The following is a 22,286-nucleotide window of genomic DNA, read 5'->3' as shown; positions in this document are numbered from 1 at the left end:
ATTTCGGTTTTACCTGTTAACATATTATGCTATTTTAATGTCTTTGAAAGAATTTCTTTGATAGTCTCGTACTTTTTCAAAGTTGAACTAACGTTTTGTTTGTCTCTGCAGTTGTTGACGTTCAGAACGTTCAACTTGCACTCTATCGTTACGATAGAGAAAGAATGTTCACGGTTTCACATTGCAGTAAGAGTAACCGTGTCTAGCGTTTTGTTCATTCTTTCTTAACTTAATGGTTTTGATCCTAATAAAGGAACTTTTCATTTTGGGAAATATTTCAGTTTTTTCCTTTAACAATAATATGTTTTAACGATATATATGATTGGGCTCTTCTCTCAGGTTCTAAGTCAAGAGAGAGAGAGAGAGAGAGATAGAGACGGAGGGAGAAAGAGGATAAACGTTTCCCTCAAGCCTGCCAGGCGTACGAGTAACGTCGTTATCGTTTTTGCTCTTATCCCTAGTCTCTTTAGGGGAAGAAACTAAACGTTTCTAGAGTGATCTAGTGTTTAGTCTCTTTCCAGCCACTGAATTATCTTTCATTAGATTTTTCTGTTACATTGTAATTCTGTTTTCGCAATTACTAACTTTTGAGAAGGATAGAATTGCGTGTTTCAGGTACAAACCACTTAAAGTTTCGAGTTCAGTGAAATAAGTGCAAACAGAAATCAAAGTGATAAGTGATTAGCGCAAAGTATGTCAGTGTTATGCGTGAGGGTACTTTTGTGCGCGCCAGTCGTCCTCCCAGTCCGGGACCTCTTGCAAGCTCCCAAGCCCAGGGGAGAAGCAATGTCGAAGGGCATAAGGGTTCAGCAGGCCTTGATCGGCGCACAGAAGTATCCTCGGTGGTTGTGGGCGTGTCTTACCGAGACCGTCACTCCCACCCGCAGACGATTGAGCCCTTATTTTGCTCGTCTGCAGACGAGATTTAGAGGAGAAAATAAAGGCAGAGTAACGCTGGTCTCAGGTCTCAAGACCTCTTTAACGTAAAGTCCAGACCTATGCCAGACGTACGAAGTAAAGTTCAACAACCCGGATGCAGTCATTGGGTTAGCTCTGACTCTCCTCAGTCATCTGTTTGTCGGGCTGAGAGTGCGCCTACACTCCCCCCGCCTATGCTCGCTCCGCCTGATCGCAGTACCACCTGCCAGGCGTACGATGTTGTGGACTCTTCTACAGTCCATGCAAGCACAGCTTTCGGACTTGATGCGTGAGTGTGGGGCTGAGAGTGTTGCTCCTCCGCCTCCGCCTACACTCCCCCCGCTTACACTCGTTCCGCCTGATCGCAGTACCACCTGCCAGGCGTACGATGTTGTGGACTCTACTACAGTCCATGCAAGCACAGCTTTCGGACTTGATGCGTGAGTGTCGGGCTGAGAGTGTTGCTCCTCCGCCTCCGCCTACACTCCCTCCACCTGCACCCGCTCAGCCTGTGCTCAACCCGCCTGCGCTCGCTCCACCTAGTCGCAGCACCATCTGCCAGGCGTACGATGTTGAGCCACATTCTGTGTTCGCTGTTCCCAGTGTTGTTCAGCCTCAGCCTTCTTTAAGGCAACCTTCTGTTTGGGATCAGGAGGATTACTCCACTCTTCCTCCGCCTCCCCTGGCTGCTCCACCGGTGGTGCAACTCTCGGTGGAGGTACAACAACCTCTTCCACCCATGAGTCAGTCTCCTCAGCTGCTGCACCGAGCTCAACCCGTGCACCCTGATCTTGCGCCTCAGACACCTCTGCTTGCGAGAACTTTACCTTGTTCTGCGCAGCCTCTTCCTCATCGCGCTCCGCTCACACCACAAGAACTGGAACTTGCTACTCCGCTTCCGCCAACCGCTCAGCAAGCGCAACCCTTGGGTTCAACCACTCATGCTAGGAGTCAGCCTCCTCCACTCATGCGCCTTCCTTCTGCTTGTCTTTTATTCAGCCTTTGCAGACTGAGCCTCAGGTGTTCCCTCAACAGAGTCTTGAAGAGGAAACCACAACTATTGTTGTTCCAGCTCGTTCTGACTCTGCTGTTCAGCATACCTTACCTCCATTTTCAAACCATGGCAAAAATATGAATCATGAGTTATGAATGTAAGGTAAACATTATGTTGATTTTTAAACCCCATGCAAGCATGCATAAAGCACTCTAGCACTGGTCATGGAATTTCTGAGAAATGTTAAACGCCATGCACACGCTCTGCTTTCCTTACAGCAGGCTCTGCTTACAGCAGGCTCTGCTTACTACATGCTCTGCTTACAGCATGCTCTGCATTCAGCATGCTCTGCATACAGCATGCTCTGCATTCAGCATGCTCTGCATACAACATGCTCTGCATTCAGCATGCTCTGCATTCAGCATGCTCTGCATACAACATGCTCTACATACAGCATGCTCTGCATACAGCATACTCTGCATACATCATGCTTTGCATACCTTACCGCATGCTTCTCAGTCACTCATCTTGGGTTGTTGCCAACTCACTAGACTGTCAAGCAGTTTCTTTACGTTGCCTTCTAGTCTGCTGCTTTTGCACCAGTGAACCCTCACTCAGAGAACTTAGCTTTTCTAGGATAAGGTCCCTGTAGATGAGAAAGTTCTTTTCTCCCTCCTTCTGATATTCCCTTGAGCACTCTGTCATTTGGAGGGAGCCTTTAGCTGCATAACCTCTTATGGACTTTTATTTAAGCTTAACATGCTTCCAGGGAAGGTAATGGTTCCACTTCAGTCGCTAATCCCGTCTGTTACCACACCTGCTCCCTTAGACCTTGAGCTGTGTTGCATGACATGCAGTCCAAGCTTAGTCCTTGTTAGAGGATTTTTTGTTTACGGAGTCAATGTGTCACGGGGAAGACGTTCAACAACCAACAGAAGTGACTTGTTGTGACGCAGTGCGGCAACCTCAGCAACCCGTTAAGGAGTTGTCTGTACGACCCAGACAGTCTAGACAGATTCGGGTTGTCACTGTACTTCCTCGCTTGCCCATGATTGACAGTTCACAGACTGTGCAGCAGTATCATGATCTTGTGTCCGGCTCCGTCAGACGACTGGCTTTTAAGAGCTCCCACAAGTCGTCGCTGTCTGGAGTTTTTCAAATGGACTATGGATCTGACCAAGGAACTGGGCCTCCTGGTCAATTTTGAGGAGTCTCAGCTCGTTCCATCCCAGACCATTGTCTCCTTGGGTATGGATCTTCAGAGTCGAGCTTTTCGGACTTTTCCGTCGGCCCCAAGGATCTTCCAAGCCCTAGAATGCATCCAGAGCATGCTGAGAAGGAACCGATGCTCAGTCAGGTAGTGGATGAGTCTAACAGGGACACTTTCATCTCTGGCCCTGTTCATCGTGTTAGGGAGACTCCACCTTCCCCCCCCTTCGTATCATCTAGCTGCTCACTGGATAAAGGACATGACGCTAGAGACGGTCTCAGTTCCTGTTTCCGAAGAGAGGAGGTCTTCTCTCGCGTGGTGTAAGAACAGCTTTCTTCTCAAGGAAGTCTACCTTTGGCTGTTCAGAAACACGACCGCCGTCTCCTCTCGGACGCATCAGACATGGGCTGGGGTGCGACTTTGGACGGACAAGAATGCTCGGGAACATGGAATCAGGAGCAAAGGACACTTCACATCATTTGCAAGAAGTTGTTGGCGGTTATTCTGGCCTTGATAAACTTCAAGTCCCTCCAGCTTAACAAAGTGGTGGAGGTTGACTCTGACAACACCACAGCCCTGGCTTACATCTTCAAGCAGGGAGGGACTCTTTCGTGGAAGTTGTTCTAGATCGCAAGGGACCTACTCATCTGGTCTTAAGATCGAAGGCTAACTGGTAACGAGGTTCATTCAGGGCGGTATGAATGTCATGGCAGATCACCTCAGACGGAAGGGTCAGGTCATCCCCACAGAGTGGACCCTTCTCAAGAATGTTTGCAACAGACTTTGGGCCCTGTGGGGTCAGCCAACCATAGATCTGTTCTCTACCTCGATAACCTAGAGACTCCTGTTGTATTGTTCTCCGATTCCAGACCCAGCAGCAGTTCACGTGGATGCTTTTCTGCTGGATTGGTTCCACCTCGACCTGTATGCATTCCCGCCGTTCAAGATTGTCAACAGGGTACTTCAGAAGTTCTCCTCTCACAAAGGGACACGGCTGACGTTGGTTGGCTCCGCTCTGGTCCGCGAGAGAATGGTTCTTAGAGGTACTGCATGGCTGGTCGACATTCCCAAGACTCTTCCTCTAGGAGTGAACCTTCTAAGTCTACCTCTCGTAAAGAAGGTACACCCAATCCTCCACGCTCTTCGTCTGACTGCCTTCAGACTTTCGAAACACTCTCAGGAGCTAGGGGCTTTTCGAAGGAGGCAGCCAGAGCGATTGCCAAAGCAAGGAGAACATCCACTCTCAGAATCTATCAGTCTCAAGGGTAAGTCTTCCGTAGCTGGTACAAGACCAATGCAGTTTCCTCAACCAGTACCACTGTAACCCAGATTGCTGACTTCCTGTTATATCTAAGGAAAGTAAGATCCCTTTCAGCTCCTACGATCAAGGGTTACAGAAGTATGTTGGCAGCGGTTTTCCGCCTCAGAGGCTTGGATCTTTCCACCAACAAAGATCTTCAGGACCTCCCTAGGTCTTTTGAGACCTCAAAGGAACGTCGGTTGTCCACTCCAGGCTGGAATCTAGACGTGGTCCTAAGGTTCCTTATGTCATCAAGATTTGAACCTCTCCATCAGCCTCTTTTTAGGACCTCACATTAAAAATTCTTTTCCTCGTGTGCTTGACAACAGCTAAAAGAGTAAGTGAGATCCACGCCTTCAGCAGGATCATTGTTTTCACATCTGAAATGGCTACATGTTCCTTGCAGCTCGGTTTTTGCTAAACGAGCTTCCTTCACGTCCTTGGCCTAAGTCGTTCGAGATCCCAAGCCTGTCCAACTTGGTGGGGAATGATCTGAAGAGAGTTCTTTGCCCAGTTAGAGCTCTTAGGTTCTATCTAAAAGGTCTTAACCTTTACAAGGACAATCAGAAGCCTTATAGTGTGCTATCAAGAAACCTTCTTTTCCAAGTTCTAAGAACTCAGTTTCTTACTATTCAGGCTTCTGATTAGAGAAACACATTCTCATCTGAAGGAAGAAGACCTTGCTTTGCTGAAGGTAAGGACACATGAAGTGGGAGCTGTGGCTACTTCAGTGGCCTTCAAACAGAACCATTCTCTGCAGAGTGTTATGGATGCAACCTATTGGAGAAGCAAGTCAGAGTTCGCATCATTCTATCTCAAAGATGTCCAGTCTCTTTACGAGTACTGCTACACCCTGGGATCATTCGTAGCAACGAATGCAGTAGTAGGCGAGGGCTCAGCCACTACATTCCCATAATCCCATAACCTTTTAACCTTTCTCTTGAATACTTTTTATGGGTTGTACGGTCGGCTAAGAAGCCTTCCACATCCTTGTTGATTTGGCGGGTGGTCAATTCTTTCTTGAGAAGCGCCGAGGTTAAAGGTTGTGATGAGGTCCTTTAGTATGGGTTGCAGCCCTGTATACTTTAGCACCTTTGGGTTGATTCAGCCTCCAAGAGGAACGCTGCGCTCAGTAAGGAAGACGAACTTAAAAAAGAGGCAGAGTAACGGTTCAATTCGACTTCCTTACCAGGTACCTATTATTTCATTGTTATTTGAGATAACTGTTATATGAAATATGGGATACTTAGCTATCCTTTAATCTTGTACACTGGTTTTCACCCACCCCCCTGGGTGTGAATCAGCTACATGATTATCGGGTAAGTTTAATATTGAAAAATGTTATTTTCATTAGTAAAATAAATTTTTGAATATACTTACCCGATAATCATGATTTAATTGACCCTCCCTTCCTCCCCATAGAGAACCAGTGGGACCGAGGAATAATTGAGGAGGTGTCAACAAGAAGTACTTGAGTACCTGGCCACAGGTGGCGCTGGTTAGTACACCCCCTTCTAGTATTGTGATAGCTGGCGTATCCCTCCATAGAATTCTGTCGGGCAACGGAGTTGACAGCTACATGATTATCGGGTAAGTATATTCAAAAATTTATTTTACTAATGAAAATAACATTTTAGTAGCAGTAGCTTGTCCACAGAAGCAAATTTTTTTCAGATTGAAAATCATAAACCAGGAAACTAAAAAAGAAATGTCCCACTATAACTAAGAACTTTGAATAAACAAACACTCTCTCTCTCTTTCTCTCTCTTTCTCTCTCTCTCTCTCTCTCTCTCTCTCTTTTTTTTTGGGGGGGGGGGCGGGTGGGGTTTATGGTTTTATTTAGCCAATTGCTGGAAATTACTGTTAGGGTTTTTCATCTTTAAAAAATCTTTTAACTAGAAATATCAGGCAACAGGCATTTATTCCTAATGTTTAAGCATGAAACATGACTTGGAACTTTTTGCTTTATTGTTCTTTACTAACCATGTTTACCCTGATTGAATCTCAATAAATTGTCAATGGTTAATGACATTTAAAGTTACTGTAGTTTGTGCATTCCTTAGTTCTAGTACATACCTCCTTTCAAGGGGGTCTCTGTTTTTTTTTTTTTTTTTTTTTTCCAGCAAGTCCTGACTAGGTTAGGGTACAGGAAAGTTGACTGGTTTTGAGGTAGAAATTGGTTAGATATTTTAGTGGGTGTTTGGGTTGGGAGATGAGTTTCCTTGTGTGCAAGTAGCATTTTAGTGTATATACATCTAGATAAAGAGAATAAAATTATGACAGGCTCAGCGGAAAGTGCAATACATTTGGTTTTATATTGTGGTCATGGTATATTTTTAGTGTAAATTACATACCTACAGTAGTAGCGAACTCTTTACAAATAATTTAATTTTTTTGAGGTTGAAATAAATTGAGACGGTGAGGTTGAAATAAATTGAGACGGGAGTTTTAAAGTGAATGATGTTAGCATTTTTCTTTTATTAGTTGATATTAATATACTGTATTCTTTCAAGCTTACCATTTTGCATCTTCATTGAGGGTCTATGCATGCCTTGTGTTAATTTGGGTTACAAATGTATTTATTTGGGATACTTTTTGTTGATATTCTAGAATGACCTGCGATGATATTGGAAATATTAGAAATGGAACCTGTGGGCAAAAATGCCATTTCATAGAATAGGGGTTATCTGACATGGTAATCTAGATGGCTTTGATAGTGGCAGTGGATTTGGTGCATGTATAGAGAGTAGTGATAGTATATAGGTAAGTGGGATGTTATCACTGACAGGCACGAAATATTCTTAGCATCAGTTTTGTTCTAAACGAATGTATTGCCTTCTAGCTCTACCTTTCATCTACTCCCACCAAGCTATCAACTTTATCAACCTCGTCTTTCTTTAACTTCCACCCTTGGTTATGAAACAGATTTTTTGTGCAACCCTGTAACGTTTAGAAATGTCATTGTGAATTGGGTAATCTACTTGATAATGAGTAATAATAGTAATTCTATTTTTAAATGCAAGTTATGCCATATACTAAACCATCTATTGTTTGATATGAAAACTGTATGAATTGCGAGGGAGTTTCTTTAGGTGTTTTAGATGCTGCTTTTTATTGGCACTAAAGTAATATAAAGAGGCATAATTATTTGTAATGGTTGAAGAATGGCTACTGCAACATTATGCTTTCATTGTTGGTTTTGGTTATGTTGAGGTAAACATTTCATGTAATGTTGATTATTTTTTTTTCATATGTAAATAAAACGTAAAGCATTGGTATTTAGTAGAGTTTAAAACAAATACTGAGTGTTGCTGATTGTATGTTTATTTTCAGGCTGCAGGGTTACGACAACAACTTGAACGATTACCGAGAAGAGGAGGGAGTAGCAGCAATAGTGGCATTGGAAGTGGAACGGGTGGCAGTGGTGGTAATAGTGGAGGGGGAAGTGGTGTGGGTGGCAATGCTGCTAGTGGGTCAGGTGGTGGTAGTGGAAGCCACAGTGGTGTTATGGTAAATCTAAGTTCAAGCAGCACTCCGAATGTTGTAGCAGCTCATCATCAACCACCACCTCTATTAGTGCATGCAAGTTCGCATTCTCAACCTCAGTCACAATACCTCCTTGCAAGGTAAGCAAATTAGTTCACTGATAATTTTGGTGATGTTTGGAAAGTAAATTTATACAGTATTCTGTATTGTATGGTTTGTCTTATCAATTCTTTTGATTGAACCATGGCATTTCCATAGTTTCTGATCTTGTCTGATGTAGATAGTATTGGAAACAGCTCTAGTTCATGATGAAAAGTTTAGAATGTGCAGTGGAGTTTTAAGTCTTAGCCAAATAAATCTATGTACAGTATAGTCTTTTGAAAATGATGAGTCTCCTCTCTTTCTCTCCACTGAGATCTAGTTATTACGGTATGTTTAGTGCATAAATTGCAGGCCAGTAATTTATTTGTGCAAGGCTTCTTGTTCAGAGACATTTATATATAATAATTCATGGGTAACCTACATTATAGTTTAAATTTTTGGAGTATTTAAATGATTTGGTTCTGCTATTTATAACAAAAATTATACATTTATTTATAACACTATAAATAATATACTAATGAACATGTAAAAGTCTACTTTACACACCCTACACTGATAGATTTAAATCTTATTAGATAAGCCAGATTTTTAGTTTAAAAGTTCTTTGATTGTATAAAGTGCTGAAATATGTTGAAATCCTCTTCATATAGTTATCAGGCAGATGAGAGAAACAATAATATCCAAAACTGGGTTTATTATGACCAAGTGAAAAAATGGCATTTTAATAATAGTTTATTTCTATACTGTACTTATCACCTGATGTTCATAGTGCTTATCTCCCGAAGCTTTGTAAATGTTGACGTCTATCCTAGAATTAAACATTAATGATTTTCTTTCATTGCAGAAATGCCTCCCACTCTGTTAATATATGGAGTTAATTTAGAGGATGATGATAACTACCTAAGTGTTGATTCCCTAAACTTCCTTTGTCTTTTTAGTTCTAGCTTCTACTTTGCGAACTTCAGACATTTTTTTACCGATCCGGATCTTTTTTCTATTTTAGGTTATTTATACATTCTAGTTAGAGATGAATTTGGGAGTTACTATTTGCCATTGAGAGTGGATCAAGTAACTTTGTAAAGGCATATAAGCCACAGGATTGTGATTTGTTTTATTGTTTTGAGGAATGTCATTGGCTAAAAATTCTTCATAAATATTATTTTATTTAATTTTAACCCTCTTCTTCGCATAATAGTTTGAGGGTCTCCGTTAGCTCTAGAAAAGTCAGAAAGAGCGCTTCTCGCTTTCACTCCTTATCTAAAGAGAAGATCGCTCTCGCCTTCGACTTCTTGATCTCTGACCCTTTGGGGTCTCGTGACAGGGAAACTTCCGTTTCCCGGTGCACTATCCCTTCGTTTTCTCGCAACTCAAGTTGCTGAAACCTCGGGCTCTCGTGCATTTAGTCACGCTGACAGTTCGGTGTCTCGTGACAAGGGAAACTTTCGTTTCCGGTTGCTCTGGCCCTTCGGGTTCTCGCAACACCACCTCTAGGGGCACACACGATCACGCTGAACCTTCAGGTTCTCGTGAAACAAGTCACCAAGAGTTTTACTCTTATGACAGAGTCTTTGGACTCTTGTCGCACTAAGTGTTCGCGTACGCTCAACCAACACTGCGCTCATGACCATCAAGAGTTTTACTCTTATGGCAGAGTATTCAGACTCCCGTTACGCAAGGTGTTCGCATGCAATTAGCGCTACACACGCAAATCTCTGGTCGTACTACACTCGTGGGGTCAATCCCTCGCTCTCGTGTTTCAGACAGGACAACCTCCCCAGTTCCTTTGCTCCCTAATGAGTTAAGGATTAAGTCTCTCGGAAACCTCGGAAGAAGATGCAGGGGTTCGGCCCTTCTTCTCTTCGGTTGAGAGCAGAAGGAAAAGGGGAAACGTGTTAGAGAGGCTAAAAGAAAACCCCCCGATAGCAGCGAGGTAGAACACAATGCTGATGGCTTCGGTCACTCTGTTCGTCATCATGCGCTTCATGTGGCAGCTCATGAGCTGCCCGTGTTACGAGGTAGCACTCGTTGTCAACCTGCAACTTGATCAACTTGTTGGGAAACATAGATTGCTGCCAGGAGGTTCGCCTCCAGGGGTTAGAGAACCTCCCCTTACGAGGGAGTGATAACCTTCCTCGGAATTGGGCTGCGTGAGAGAACCACCCCCCTTCCGAGGGAGAGCTTCCCCACTTCAGCCATTCAGCAACCTTCCCTCTTTCGTGAAGAGTTGCGAACAGCTCGACAAGTTTTAGCTGAGCTATCTCGTCCCCGAAGACTGCTTTCTCCCCTTGAGCTGGGGAAAAAGCAAGTCTAAGGCTTGTTCCTCCTTCGAGGGGAACTTCTCCGTCGTTCGCGAGAAAGATTATTACGCCTACACTTTTTTCCCATAAGAGATGGGAGAAAACTTGTCTTAGGCGATGTCTTCCTTCGAGGGAACTTCTCTCTCGTTCGCGAGAGAGAGAGATTATTATGCCTATGCTTTTTTCCCATAGAACTGGGAGAAAGCTTGTCTTAGGCAATGTCCTCCTTCGGGAGGACTTCTCCCTCGTTCGCGAGAGAGAAATTATTACGCTTACACTTTTTCCCAGAGAGCGGGGGAGAAATCTTGCCTTAGTCAATATCCTCCTTCGGGAGGACTTCTCCCTCGTTTGCGAGAGAGAGAGAGGTTATCACGCTACGCTTTTCCCCATAGAGCAGGGAGAAAGCTTGTTTTAGGCGATCTCCTTCGGGAGAACCTTCCTCCCATTCACGAGAGAAAACTTGTAGGAGTTTGCTGATCCACGCTCCTCCCCCTTACGCTTTTAGTTCTCCTCCAGGGGCAGAGCGAGAGCCTTGTCTTAAGCGACGTTCTCCTTCGGGAGAACAAATCTACCCTGCGGAGGAGTTATCTTCATCCCTGACGTTCTCCCCCTCGTGCTGTAAGGAGACGTCTTTTTGAACCTTCTGGTTCTCCTCATGTTGAACCCTCAGGGTCTCGTGACGATCATCGTTTTGGCGGGCGTGATCGGGAGCCTTTGAACTCTTTTTCCTGTTGATCCTAGGGGTTCTCATGACCATAGGAGTCCTTCGGGCCTCTGTCGCGCTGGACTTTCGAGTTCGCACGGCTTGGAACCTTCGAGTTTCAGTTACGCTGTGTCGTCGGGCTCTCGTAACAATTAGCACAGTGTGTCCGCGCACGCACACAATTAGCGCTATGCGTGCGACCATCGTCATCAAGAGTTTTACTCTTATGACAGAGAGTCTTCCGACTCTCGTCAACGGTCTTCGCCATTACCTCCAGACACTCCGACTTCTACCGTTCTTCCCCTTTCGATAAGAAGGATGAGAGGGGTAAGACATAATGTTTGTCTGCTACTCGCATCTCCACTTTACCTGTAATAACGTGCGAGGAATTAGCGCAGCCTGAGGATTCCCTGGGAGAGCTGCCGTCGAGGGACTTAGAATCCTCATATTTAAGGACTCTAAGAACTATGTGTAATATCTCATGCCTCGGCGATTTGCATCTGTCTCCTCGACCTCTTGACGCTCCAGCCTTAGACAGGCTATGTCGTCCACCACCCTAAGACCAGAATTGATCATCTGGCTGTGGCCTGATTGGTAACGTCTCTGACTGGTATTTGACAGTCTGGGGTTCGAGTCCCACTCAGACTCGTTAGTGCCATTAGTGCCTGCAACCTTACCAGCCTTGTGAGGTAAGGTTGGGGGGTTTGGGGGAGCCTATAGGTCTATCTGCTGAGTCATCAGCAGCCACTACCTGGCCCTCCCTGGTCCTACCTGGAATGGAGAGGAGGCTTGGTTGTTGACCATATAATATATGGTCAGTCTCTAGGGCATTGTCCTAACTGCTAGTGCAATGCCACTGTCCCTTGCCTCTGCCATTCTTGAGCGACCTTTAACTTTTAAACCTGGCTGTTCGCTGAGATCAGAGACGTCAACCCTTCTCTGATCTTGGATCCCTCACGGCGAGGCTCACACTATGCTAATCCTCGAAGAGACACTCTACTCTTCCAGGCTCTTCTCAGTCACAGAAGCCTCAGCAATGGAAGTGACTTCAATGTCCCTTCTGGCTTGACACGTGGTCTGGTACAGTTGGCTACCTCGCGAGCCACGAGGACTTGTCAAACCAAGACTCCAGGTAGTCCCTACAGGAAGCCCTAACTGCTGGGGCCAAGACAATGGACTTCTTAACCGCTACAACAGCGACCATATGGAGCAATTGGGTCCTCACAAGGAAGGAATCAGTAGTTCCCAGACTTCCTTTTGTACCACAGTGAGGAAAAGCTCCTCTCAGTCTTGGCAATTAAGGGCTATTGCTCAGCCTTGAGCCTCGTCTGTAGACTGAAAAGGGGTTGACCTCTCCGCCTCAGAAGACATCACCTTGGTTGATTCGTGGTTTTGAGTGATCTTGCCCCCCAGTTGAGATGAGACCATCACCGTGAGACATGTCTTACGTTCCCTGAAGGGTCTGCCCTATGAGCCCTTAAGGGCCTCAGGCTACTTTCTGAACCTTAAGACTGTCTTCCTCGTACCTTTGTCCTCGGCTAAAAGGGTCAGTGAGCTACATGGTCTCTTACGTCGTCACCCATTCTAAGAGGGGGGTGGAAGTGTCTCGCAACTTCGTACCGGGCTTGGTGGCTAGACTCATAATTCTTCGTCTACCGATGAGAGATTTCGAGAATTTCAGTTTTCCAGCCTCAATAAGGTAACACAGGATACAGACCAGTCGGGGCGCTAAAGAAATATCTGAAGCGCACCAGACCTTTCAGACCACGTCTCCGTCATCTCCTCCTTAGTACCGACAAGGTAAAGAAGAGAACCTCTCACCTCTCGCAACACCATCCCTTTCTGGCTCAAGAAAGTTATTGCGAGGTCTTTTCACAGAGACCCAGAGGCAGCACAACCCAGAGCCCATCAAGTTAGGGGAGTGGCTGCCTCACTGGCGTTTAAGAGAAATTTCTCAGTCTCCCAAGTCTTAAGTGCTGAGGTCTGGAAACGCCAGTCTACATTCACCGCTCATTATTTGAGCGACGTGTCACATAGGTCTCTAGACACCCTTTCTATAGGGCCTATTGTGACAGGTCAACAGGTGCTGTAGCTATCTTACGCCCTTTCAGGGGACAGTAACCATTGGCTGAGGATACTGGGTTACACTAGGTTTTAAGAAGGACATCCATCTATCTTCGTCTCCTTCTCCCTCCCATCTGGGGATCCTAGTCTGTATCCAGTTTCAGCTGGACTCGCCAATGGAAATAAGGTATGATACTCATCTGATTCCTCTCACAGGGTATAAGTTATACTCGTGGTCACGAGGTTTCCCCTTTGTAAGATTGGGGGAATCATAAGTTTGAAGGGGTCCAAGTCAAAGGTTCCTGCCCCTCTTCATCCTGAAACATTTGTTTCCTCGAAGCTACAAACCTACAGTCGTGCTGAGATTATGGGGATCTACAAAGAAAGAAGATTAACGGAAGATTGTTGATTTAAAAGAGTCTAGTTTGAGGATTATCTTCCCTAGGAATAGGGAACTCCTTGGCCACTCTGGCCCCAAGACTAAATCTCTTATAGTAAAGAATGAGGGTTTGTGTCAAGTGTAGGAACAAATGACAAACTCATAACAGAGTTTGTATTTTTCCTGACATACAAACCCGAATTCTTTACAAAAATCTTCCCTCCATCACCGCCCGCAAGGATAGTCCTAGCTAGAATCCGACTGAAGGTAAACAGCAGCTACTGACCGGTGGTCCCCACACCACTAACAGGTGAGTAATTACCTGTCCGGTCGTTAACGACCTTGTTAAGGTTTTTCTGCCGTATTTTCCAGCTCGCTCTAGAATATCTCTTATAGTAAAGAATTCGGGTTTGTATGTTAGGAAAAATACAAACTCTGTTATAAGTTTGTCATTTCCTTATTTATTTTACTTCTCATTACAGATTAGATATTTCAAAAGTGTTCTCTTCTTTTATTGTATTTTACTCTAAATAACAGAATAGTATTGCCCTTTCATGTACTTCTTTGAAAAAATTCTATTCATTGTGAATTATTGCAGAAATTTGTTTTATATTATTTTACTCTAAATAATAAAGCACCGTGTTTCTACGTATAAAACAGCCTTATGTTGATAGTGAGATGATTACGTAATTGCTTAGTAATTCCACAATAGATAGCCGTCAAAAGATATAAAACAACTCATCAGTAAAGAACCTTACGTTATACAGGATAAAAAATATCTTTATTCGTACACAAATGCAAGCCATTTACTCTTTACTATTGATATATGTTTTCAGTGTAGCTTGAATCTAGCACAGTTAACACAAGGTGTCAACAACCTTCCTCTAGTATTTGGATGATTGGCTGATTCTTGCAGGGTCAGTGAAGACACTTCTCCTACGCTGGGATAGGCTTTTCGCTTTTTGCCGTGATCTGGGGATCGTTATAAATTTTTTAGCCTTCTCTCCAACCTGTACAGAAAATGGTATACCTCAGGATGCAAATAGACAGATAAAAGGGAAGATTTTCCCATCGCAGAGCAAAATAGAGAGGCTCAAGGAAGCGGCACGATCTTTACTTTCACAAGACTCGCTGCAAGTACACCTGTGGCTGCACCTGTTGGACCACCTGACCTCCCTGGAGAGTGTGGTATCCAATGACAGTCTTCATGTTTGGTCTCTCCAGTGACAAGTGAAGACCTTTTGGTTTTGGTCTTGGCTAGGGGATCCTCCGGACCTTCAGGTACCAGTAAGGCCAGAGAAGAATAGCAATTTGGTGGGTATCAGATACCAACCTCCTCAAGGGAATAGATCTCTCCTCCACCGGATCAAATGCTTTTCACAGATCCAGAAATGGCCCTTCAAGAAGGTAAGGACCCAAAAGTCTCCTAGGCCAGTGCAGCTCTGCCCTAGTCATGGCGGTTAAAGGGTGTCCGGCGTAAGATCGCCTCCTAACTGTCTTCTATCTCCAAGTCTTTCCGCTCTTCCTCGTCTGCTATACTCCTCCACCTTCGGGTGCTAACCAGAGGAAATATTACGACATCATGGACGAGACCGTCTTGGCTATGTCACTCCACCACTCCTTGGAAGAGCTGACCAAGGGAGTCTCTTGAGAGGCTCTCTTTGCGTCAGGTCTCTTTCTCGGCGTCTGAGATCCTAAACTAAGAGAAGATTGCGAAGTATACCATGCAGGCTACTTCGTGGCTGGATCATTGATTAGGATCAGTAGGAATCCTTGTGCAAACTGAGGATTTCTCTAAGGATAGACGAGGAAGGCCTTGGAGACTTCCTTCTCTCGGTTACTCGCACCATTGAGTTTCTCGCCCATCAGGTAGTGACCCTATGGGCCAACACCCTTCTGAAACGTATGGATGACCGCATGAGAGTGTTCATCAGCAGGTCCCAAATGCTGAGATCACTAGGCTTCAAACTTCCTCCATGGAGAGGTCCTTCCTCTTTGAGCCTAGGGACGTCGAGCAGGCTACGGAGAGGTGGAGGAAGTCCAACTCGGATTCCCTCATAGGGCCCTTACAGTTCTCTCCTACAGACCACCAACCCCTCCAAAGATCAGCTAAGGAAAAGCGTCATTGATGAAAACGGCAGCCATCCCCAAGACTAAGATGTCTAAGAAGCCCTTTCCCGTTAAGGACGGGAGAGGCAGCAAGTCCATCTGTGGAGGTAAACGCCAGAGAGGTCATCCCCCTGCTCATTCACCAGTCGGGGGAGGTCTTCAAAGCTGCTGGACTAGGTGGATGCAGCTTGGGGCTGAACCCTGGACGGTATCCGTGATTCGCTTAGGGTATTGTGTCCCATTCATTTCATGTCTTCTTCCACTGACCAAGAATCCAGTGCTTATGAGCTCCTTTTGCGATGGGATCAGCACAGGGGCAGGCCCTTTGGGCCGAAGTCCAGACCATGTTGGAGAAGGGCGCTCTCCAGGAGGTCCTCGACAGGTCCCTAGGCTTCTTCAGTTGACTCTTTCTTGTGGAAAATGCATCTGGAGGCTGGATGCCAGTCATCGACCTCTCGGCTCTGAACTAGTTTGTCAAACAGACTTCGTTCAGAATGGAAACGGCAGACATGGTCAGACTAGCAATAAGACCACAGGACTTCATGTGTACACTGGATCTGAAGGACGCACTTCCAGATCCCAATCCATCCGTCTTCAAGGAAGTGTGTGAGATTCAACATCGACAACAAGACATACCAGTTCAAGGTGCTGTGTTTCAACCTTTCCACAGCACCCCAGGTCTTCACAAGTGTGTTCGCCCTAGTGACATGCTTGGCTCACAAATTCAGCATCTGTCTCCTTCGCTACCCGGACAACTGGCTGATCCTGGCAGACTCGGTGGGAACCCTTCTTCAGCACCGAGACAAACTTCTGAGGCTTTGCCAATATCTGGGGATCATGGTAAACCTCGACAAGTCTTCCCTGCTTCCCTCTCAGAGACTGGTATACCTGGGCATGGTATTAGACACCAATCTGCACAAAGTTTTCCCATCAGATAAAAGGATAGCAAGGGTTAGGGAAGTAGCAAGTCCTTTCCTCAGATGAGAACAACTCCCAGCCCAGACGTGGCGAAGTCCCCTCGGATACTTATCATCCTTAGCCTGTCTAGTTCCCAACGGTCGCCTCAGGATTCGATCCGTTCAGTGGCGTCTGAACTCCAATTGGAATCAGGCCTTCGATTCCCTGGACACTCTGATTTCCATGGGATCCGAGGAAAAGACGGACCTCGGATGGCCATTGGCAGGTGAGAATCTGTTGAAGGGTGTCAATCTTCTTGTCCCGCCTCCCGATTTGATGCTATTCTCGGATGCATCAAAGGAGGGGTTGGGGGCCACGTGCTGCACCACACGACCTCAGGCCTTTGATTAGAGTCCGAAAAGTACCTTCATATAAATCTCTTAAGAGATGAAGGCTGTCCTTCTGGCCCCTCAAGAGTTCCACCAGTTCCTGGTGGGTCACTGAGTGGTGGTGATGAGCGACAACGCCACGGTAGTGGCTTACATCAAGAAGAAAAGGAGGTAGGTTTTCGCAGCCCCTTTTCCATCCAGTAGTAGAGATATTAAGGTGGGTCAGCCCGCTTCATTCCAGGCAAGAGGTATGTGCTCACCAACAATCTGAGCAGAGGATCGCAGGTAGTGGGTTCCGAATGGTCTTTGGATCAACTAGTACCCAACAAAGTCCTGACTTTGTGGAGTTCTCTGACTGTGGATCTGTTTGCAACGGCCATGAATTTCAGGCTCCTGCTGTACTGTTCTCCAGTCCCAGATCTCAAGGCTCTCTGGCAAGATGCATTTCAGCAACGGTAGGACAACATGAACGTATACGCATTCCCACCTTTCTGTCGGATGAGAACAGTGCTCAACAAGACCAGAACATCGGTTGATCTTTCAATGACCCTCATAGCTCCGCTATGGCATCATGCGGAATGGTTCCCGGACCTTCTGCTGCTCCTGACGCAGCTCCCAAGAGAACTTTGTCATGAGAACTTCCTCCATGACACAATCTACTCGGACAACCGCATATCAACATCTACCGCAAGGCAGTAGCTTCGCTACTTCTTCACGCCTAGAGATTATCCAGCATCTCACACAACGAGGATTTTCACAAGAAGTTGCGATAAGGACGTCTGGATATCCACAAAGATTTCCAGCCTCAGTCTACCAGGTGAAGTGGAATGTCTTTTATGGTTGGTGTCGTGGAAGGGGTATTAATCCACTGGATGCCACTACGCCATCAATAGCAGAGTTTCTCGTGTATTTGCGGGAAGAAATATCTTTCAGTTTCAGCGGTTAGAGGCTGTTGCTCAGCCTTGAGTCTCCTCTTTAAACTGAAAGGAATGGACATTTCTTCATCGTTGGAACTTTCCCTTCTCATACGAAGATTTGAACTTACCTGTCCTCAGTCGGAAGTGAGACCTCCCCATTGGAACGTGATTCGAGTTTTTCGGTCCCTAAAGAGACCTCAGTACGAACCATTATGCCAGGCAACAGATCGCCGACTGACTTGGAAGACGGTGTTCCTACTCGCCTTGGCAGCAGTCAAACGAGTTAGGGAACTTCATGGTCTCTCTTATGACGACACCAATTTAAGGGGATGGGGAGAAGTAAGCTTCAGTTTCGTCCCCGAGTTTGTTGCAAAGACCCAGAATCCAGGGGTTTTGGATCCTAGGTTCGAATCCATCCGGAAATAGAGTCTCTGCTCTGTAACTGACGACCCAGAACATCTGTTACTCTGCCCAGTAAGGTGTTTAATGCACTACCTCAAGAGAACAGCAGCAGCTCGGTCCAGAGTGTCCTCACTCTTCGTAAGCACGGGAAAAACCAAGAGGAGGGTCACGAAGAACACGATCTCTACATGTATTCGTAGTCAATGATTTTTCCCTGAAACCCGACCCTCAACCAACACGTCGTCCCAGAGCTCATGATGTCGGGGTATTGCTATGTCCCTGGCCTTCAAAAAGAACTATTCTGTGACGCAGGTATTGCAAGCGGGCGTGTGGAAATGCTTTACGACATTCGCTGCCCTCTTCCTGCAAGACGTGACCCACAGGAACCTCGATATGTTCCATCAGTCCTCTTGGTGGCTGCACAATAGCTGGTTAATATCTCAAGCTCCTTATTGGGCAAGTAGCAGAAGGTTAAGGGCATTGGTTCCCCCGGGGTATAGTTTGAGTGAATGAAAAGGAATGTCTGGCTCTTTTCCTTTCTTTATCCTCCCCTCTCGTAGGGAAATCAGCATCCTGGAACCTCAGCACAAGCTGGCCTTAAACCTCTGCAGGTAAACCATTGATCCTTTGTGTAACCTAGTATTGTTACAATACTGTTGCGTCTCCATACTCTAGCAAGGTGATATTAGGAATGTCTTGGTCTCTTCACTTATTCCCTGCAAGACTCGGAATAACGTTTACCTGGACAGTCACATTGCTAGTTTATCACCACACAACCAGTAGGCTGTTGACCATGCTTATCAGGTTTAGCAAGGTGTTAGGGTCTCCATATTGTTGCTCAAAACTGCACAATAGGGAGTACCCTGGTTATGGCCAAAAAGCCAGATTGGCAGGGATGTCCACCCTCCTAATGGGTGAGTCACCCCTATAAATAGCGTTGGTTTGTATTCCAGTTACTGAGAAAATGACAGAATTGGAGATAATTTGTATTTCTCCTAACGATACAAACCGTAGCTATTTATTCATACTTGCCCGCCAAGTCCTATCTCCATGTAAAGTGAGTGCAATCACAGGTGTGTGAGTGGGAGGGGTAGCAGGCTACCCCCTTTATCCCCCGCTAACTAGCGGGATGAGTAGTTAACCCTTGCTAAATTATAATGGCTCATCCTTTCAGCTTTCGTCGAAAGTATACCCCTTTAAATAGCTAAGGTTTGTTTTGTTAGGAAAAATACAAATTACCTCCGAATTTGTCATTTATTCCGTAACTGGATATGGGTTTGCTGATAATAGATCTGTACGCAACATCTCTAAAACTGGAAGCTGCTGGTGTACTGCTAGCAAGTACCAGAGACCAAGTTATCTCTACTGGATGGCTTCCAAAATCCATAGGACAACCTAGACGTCTACACGTTCTTCCCCCAATTCAGGAGACTCCTCAACAAGGTGAGGACATAACAAGATATTTCGATGATCCTAATATAGTACTTTCTATGTGCCAGCAAGGGAAATGGTATCCAGATCTTCTACTTCTACATCTGCTCACAGAGGTACCGAAAGAGTTACCTCCTCTCCACTACCTGCTCTGGCAGGCACACTCGGAGATATACCATAGGGGAGTCGCTTCCCTACGACTTTACGCCTGGAGGTTATCCAGCATCTCCTTTAGCAAGGAAGCTTTTCGAATGCTGTGGCAGAACGGATGTCTGGATACCTTCATAAGTTGTCTATCCCTGTCTATCAGACGAAGTGAGCTATGTGTGGTTGGTGTCGTGGAAGAGGTGCCGCTCCTCTCAATGCTATTACCCCCGTGATAACGGATTTTCTGTTGTACCATAGGTAGGAAAATCTCTGCTCAGTCTTGGCAGTGGAAGGCTATTGTTCAGCCTTGAGCCTTGGCTTTAGACTGAATGCAGTTAACATTTCCTCCTCGACGGAATTGTTTCAAGCTTACATCCCCCAGTTGGAAGATAGGTCAAGTGGGAGCTACTTACAAACTGCTATGTCAAGCCTCTGATAGCGTCTTGAAACATAAGACACTTTCCTTTCTCGCTCTTCCCTCGGTTAAGAGGGTCAGCGAGTTGCATTGTCCTTCCATTCAAGGGGATGGGGCAGGTAAAACACTGATTTATCCCCGAGTTTGTAGCCAAGCCTTGGAATTCGGCTTTAGCGGACTCGAGATTCAGACCTTCCCAGATTACAGGTTTCCGTGACTGAACTAATGATCCTGGTGAGCTATCTCAAGCACACATCTGGAGCTCGCTCGCATGTCAATTGTTTGTAAGCACGCGGGCAGGGTTAAGAGGAGAGTCACTAAGTATACAACTGCTCAGATTTAGTAGGTTATTGACCGCATACTGAATATTGATTCTCTTCAATATGATCATAGACCCAGAGCTTATGATGTTAGGGGTGTAAGCCCCTCCCTAGCATTCAAGAGAAACTTCTCTGTGGCGCAGATTCTACAAGGGTCATCTGGCAACGTCAGACTACCTTTACCGCCCACTACCTGTAAGAAGTAACCAAGAGGAACCTTGATACATTCTCTCTGGGTTCTGTGGTGGCCACTCAATTGGTATAAGATACCTCAGTTCCTTTATAGGGCAAGTAACAGTCGCTCAAGGGTAAATGTTACTGGTTATTCTGGGATGAATGGATAGAATGACTGGCTTTTTTCTCCCTTCATCTTCTCCTCTCTTGGGGCCCAACATGTGGACGACTCTGCAAGGGCACCTACCTCTGACTGCAAGTAAAAACCATTTCCTTTGTTTGGTCTGAAATATGTGATACATTGTATTCTGCCCCCATTCTCCCTGCGAGGGGAGTCGGGTAATGTCTAGGTTTTGTATGAAGAAGTGTTTCACTCTACTCTTATCTGGTCAAGTCACAGTGCTTAGTTTCCATTCACTCACCATGATTTCTCAGGCCATCAATTTTCCTGCTCATCAGTTTGAGAGTTCACGAGATGTCAGAGTATGTTGCTTACGTTCTAATTAGCTCAGAGCAGTACCATAGATAGTTCCCAGCCAGTTGATGTTAAGCCTCTCACCTACTTAAGAGACTTGTTGGGTTAAGGACTTCTATCCACCATAATACAGATTGAAGGGTTTGTATTTTTGTAAGAACAGATGGCAAATTTGGAAGTAATTTTTCCTAACATACCTATGTGAGCTCTTTACTCATACTTATCCGGTCATCACCTATCCTCCTAGAATTCCTGCCAACAATCAAAAGTGACGTAATACACTGGTTGAGTGTGTCAGCGTGGTGGCTGGTCTACCTCCTGCTAACTAGCTGAGGGTCGTTGATGCCACGTTAAAGTTTATAGCAAGATTTCAGCTACACTGAAAACATATCCATAGTAAAGAGCTCAGTTTATATACTTGGGAAAAATATAAATTAGTTCCAAATTTATCGTTTGTTTCCTATGACGCCAGAAGTCTGCTATAATGTAAAATTATAAGGCATGGGATGAACTTAAACTGATATGCCCATGACAAAAGAAACTTCTATTTGTGTTAGAGATTAGCTAGTTCATTTTCATCTATATATATGCAAGTACTCATTCGATTTATTGCATTGGCCTAGTCTATAAATATACGAGAGGGAGGGAGACATGCAATATAAACTTAATTCATTAGAGAAACACTTTCACTTGTTCTTCTGTTGCCCCCACCATATGAGTGACACGAATAAATCCAGTTTTTAGTATTTCAAGTATTTGGAAAGGAGATGTTCAGTCCAATCTTACTTGTTAAATACTCTGTAGAATGTCAATACACCTAGACGGATATAATTACAGAACTATGGAGTGCGACGTAGGAGATGATGAGTGGAGAAGTATTGAATCCTCAAGAAAGAGGTAACTGGTGAAATCCTTTGCGTCAATAGGCATAGGAGATGATGATAATATCTAGGACATGAAAATAATATCTTGTAGAAATGATAGTTAAGGAAATAAGAAAGGAACCAAAGAAATAAATCTTCTCTTTCAATGTATCTACAGCTACTGAGGAAATCTCCCAAGAGAATAATCTCTCACATGTTGCCATTGGCTAAAGAGAGTACAGTAGTGTGATTATATATAACATAAAAACACTAAAATAGCCCTTACACAATCAG

The 22,286-nt window shown here is 45.1% G+C and overlaps 1 protein-coding gene across 5 annotated transcripts in view; it reads left to right on the top strand.

The window, feature by feature from the left end:
• The window catches only part of Kcmf1 (Potassium channel modulatory factor 1), a 100,310-nt gene that overhangs the window by 73,767 nt on the left and 4,257 nt on the right, over positions 1-22,286 (top strand). For all 5 annotated transcript variants that reach the window (XM_068383482.1, XM_068383481.1, XM_068383485.1 and 2 more), the window contains one exon: positions 7,756-8,048. In XM_068383482.1, the coding sequence (XP_068239583.1) occupies positions 7,756-8,048 (293 nt within the window). The remainder of the gene's footprint in view (positions 1-7,755; positions 8,049-22,286) is intronic.

This window comes from Palaemon carinicauda, chromosome 11, assembly GCF_036898095.1.
Source record: "Palaemon carinicauda isolate YSFRI2023 chromosome 11, ASM3689809v2, whole genome shotgun sequence".
In the NCBI taxonomy this organism is placed as follows: Eukaryota; Metazoa; Arthropoda; class Malacostraca; order Decapoda; family Palaemonidae; genus Palaemon; species Palaemon carinicauda.
The sequence above is the reverse complement of the archived record's forward strand: the minus strand, read 5'-3'. Positions and strand labels throughout refer to the sequence as shown.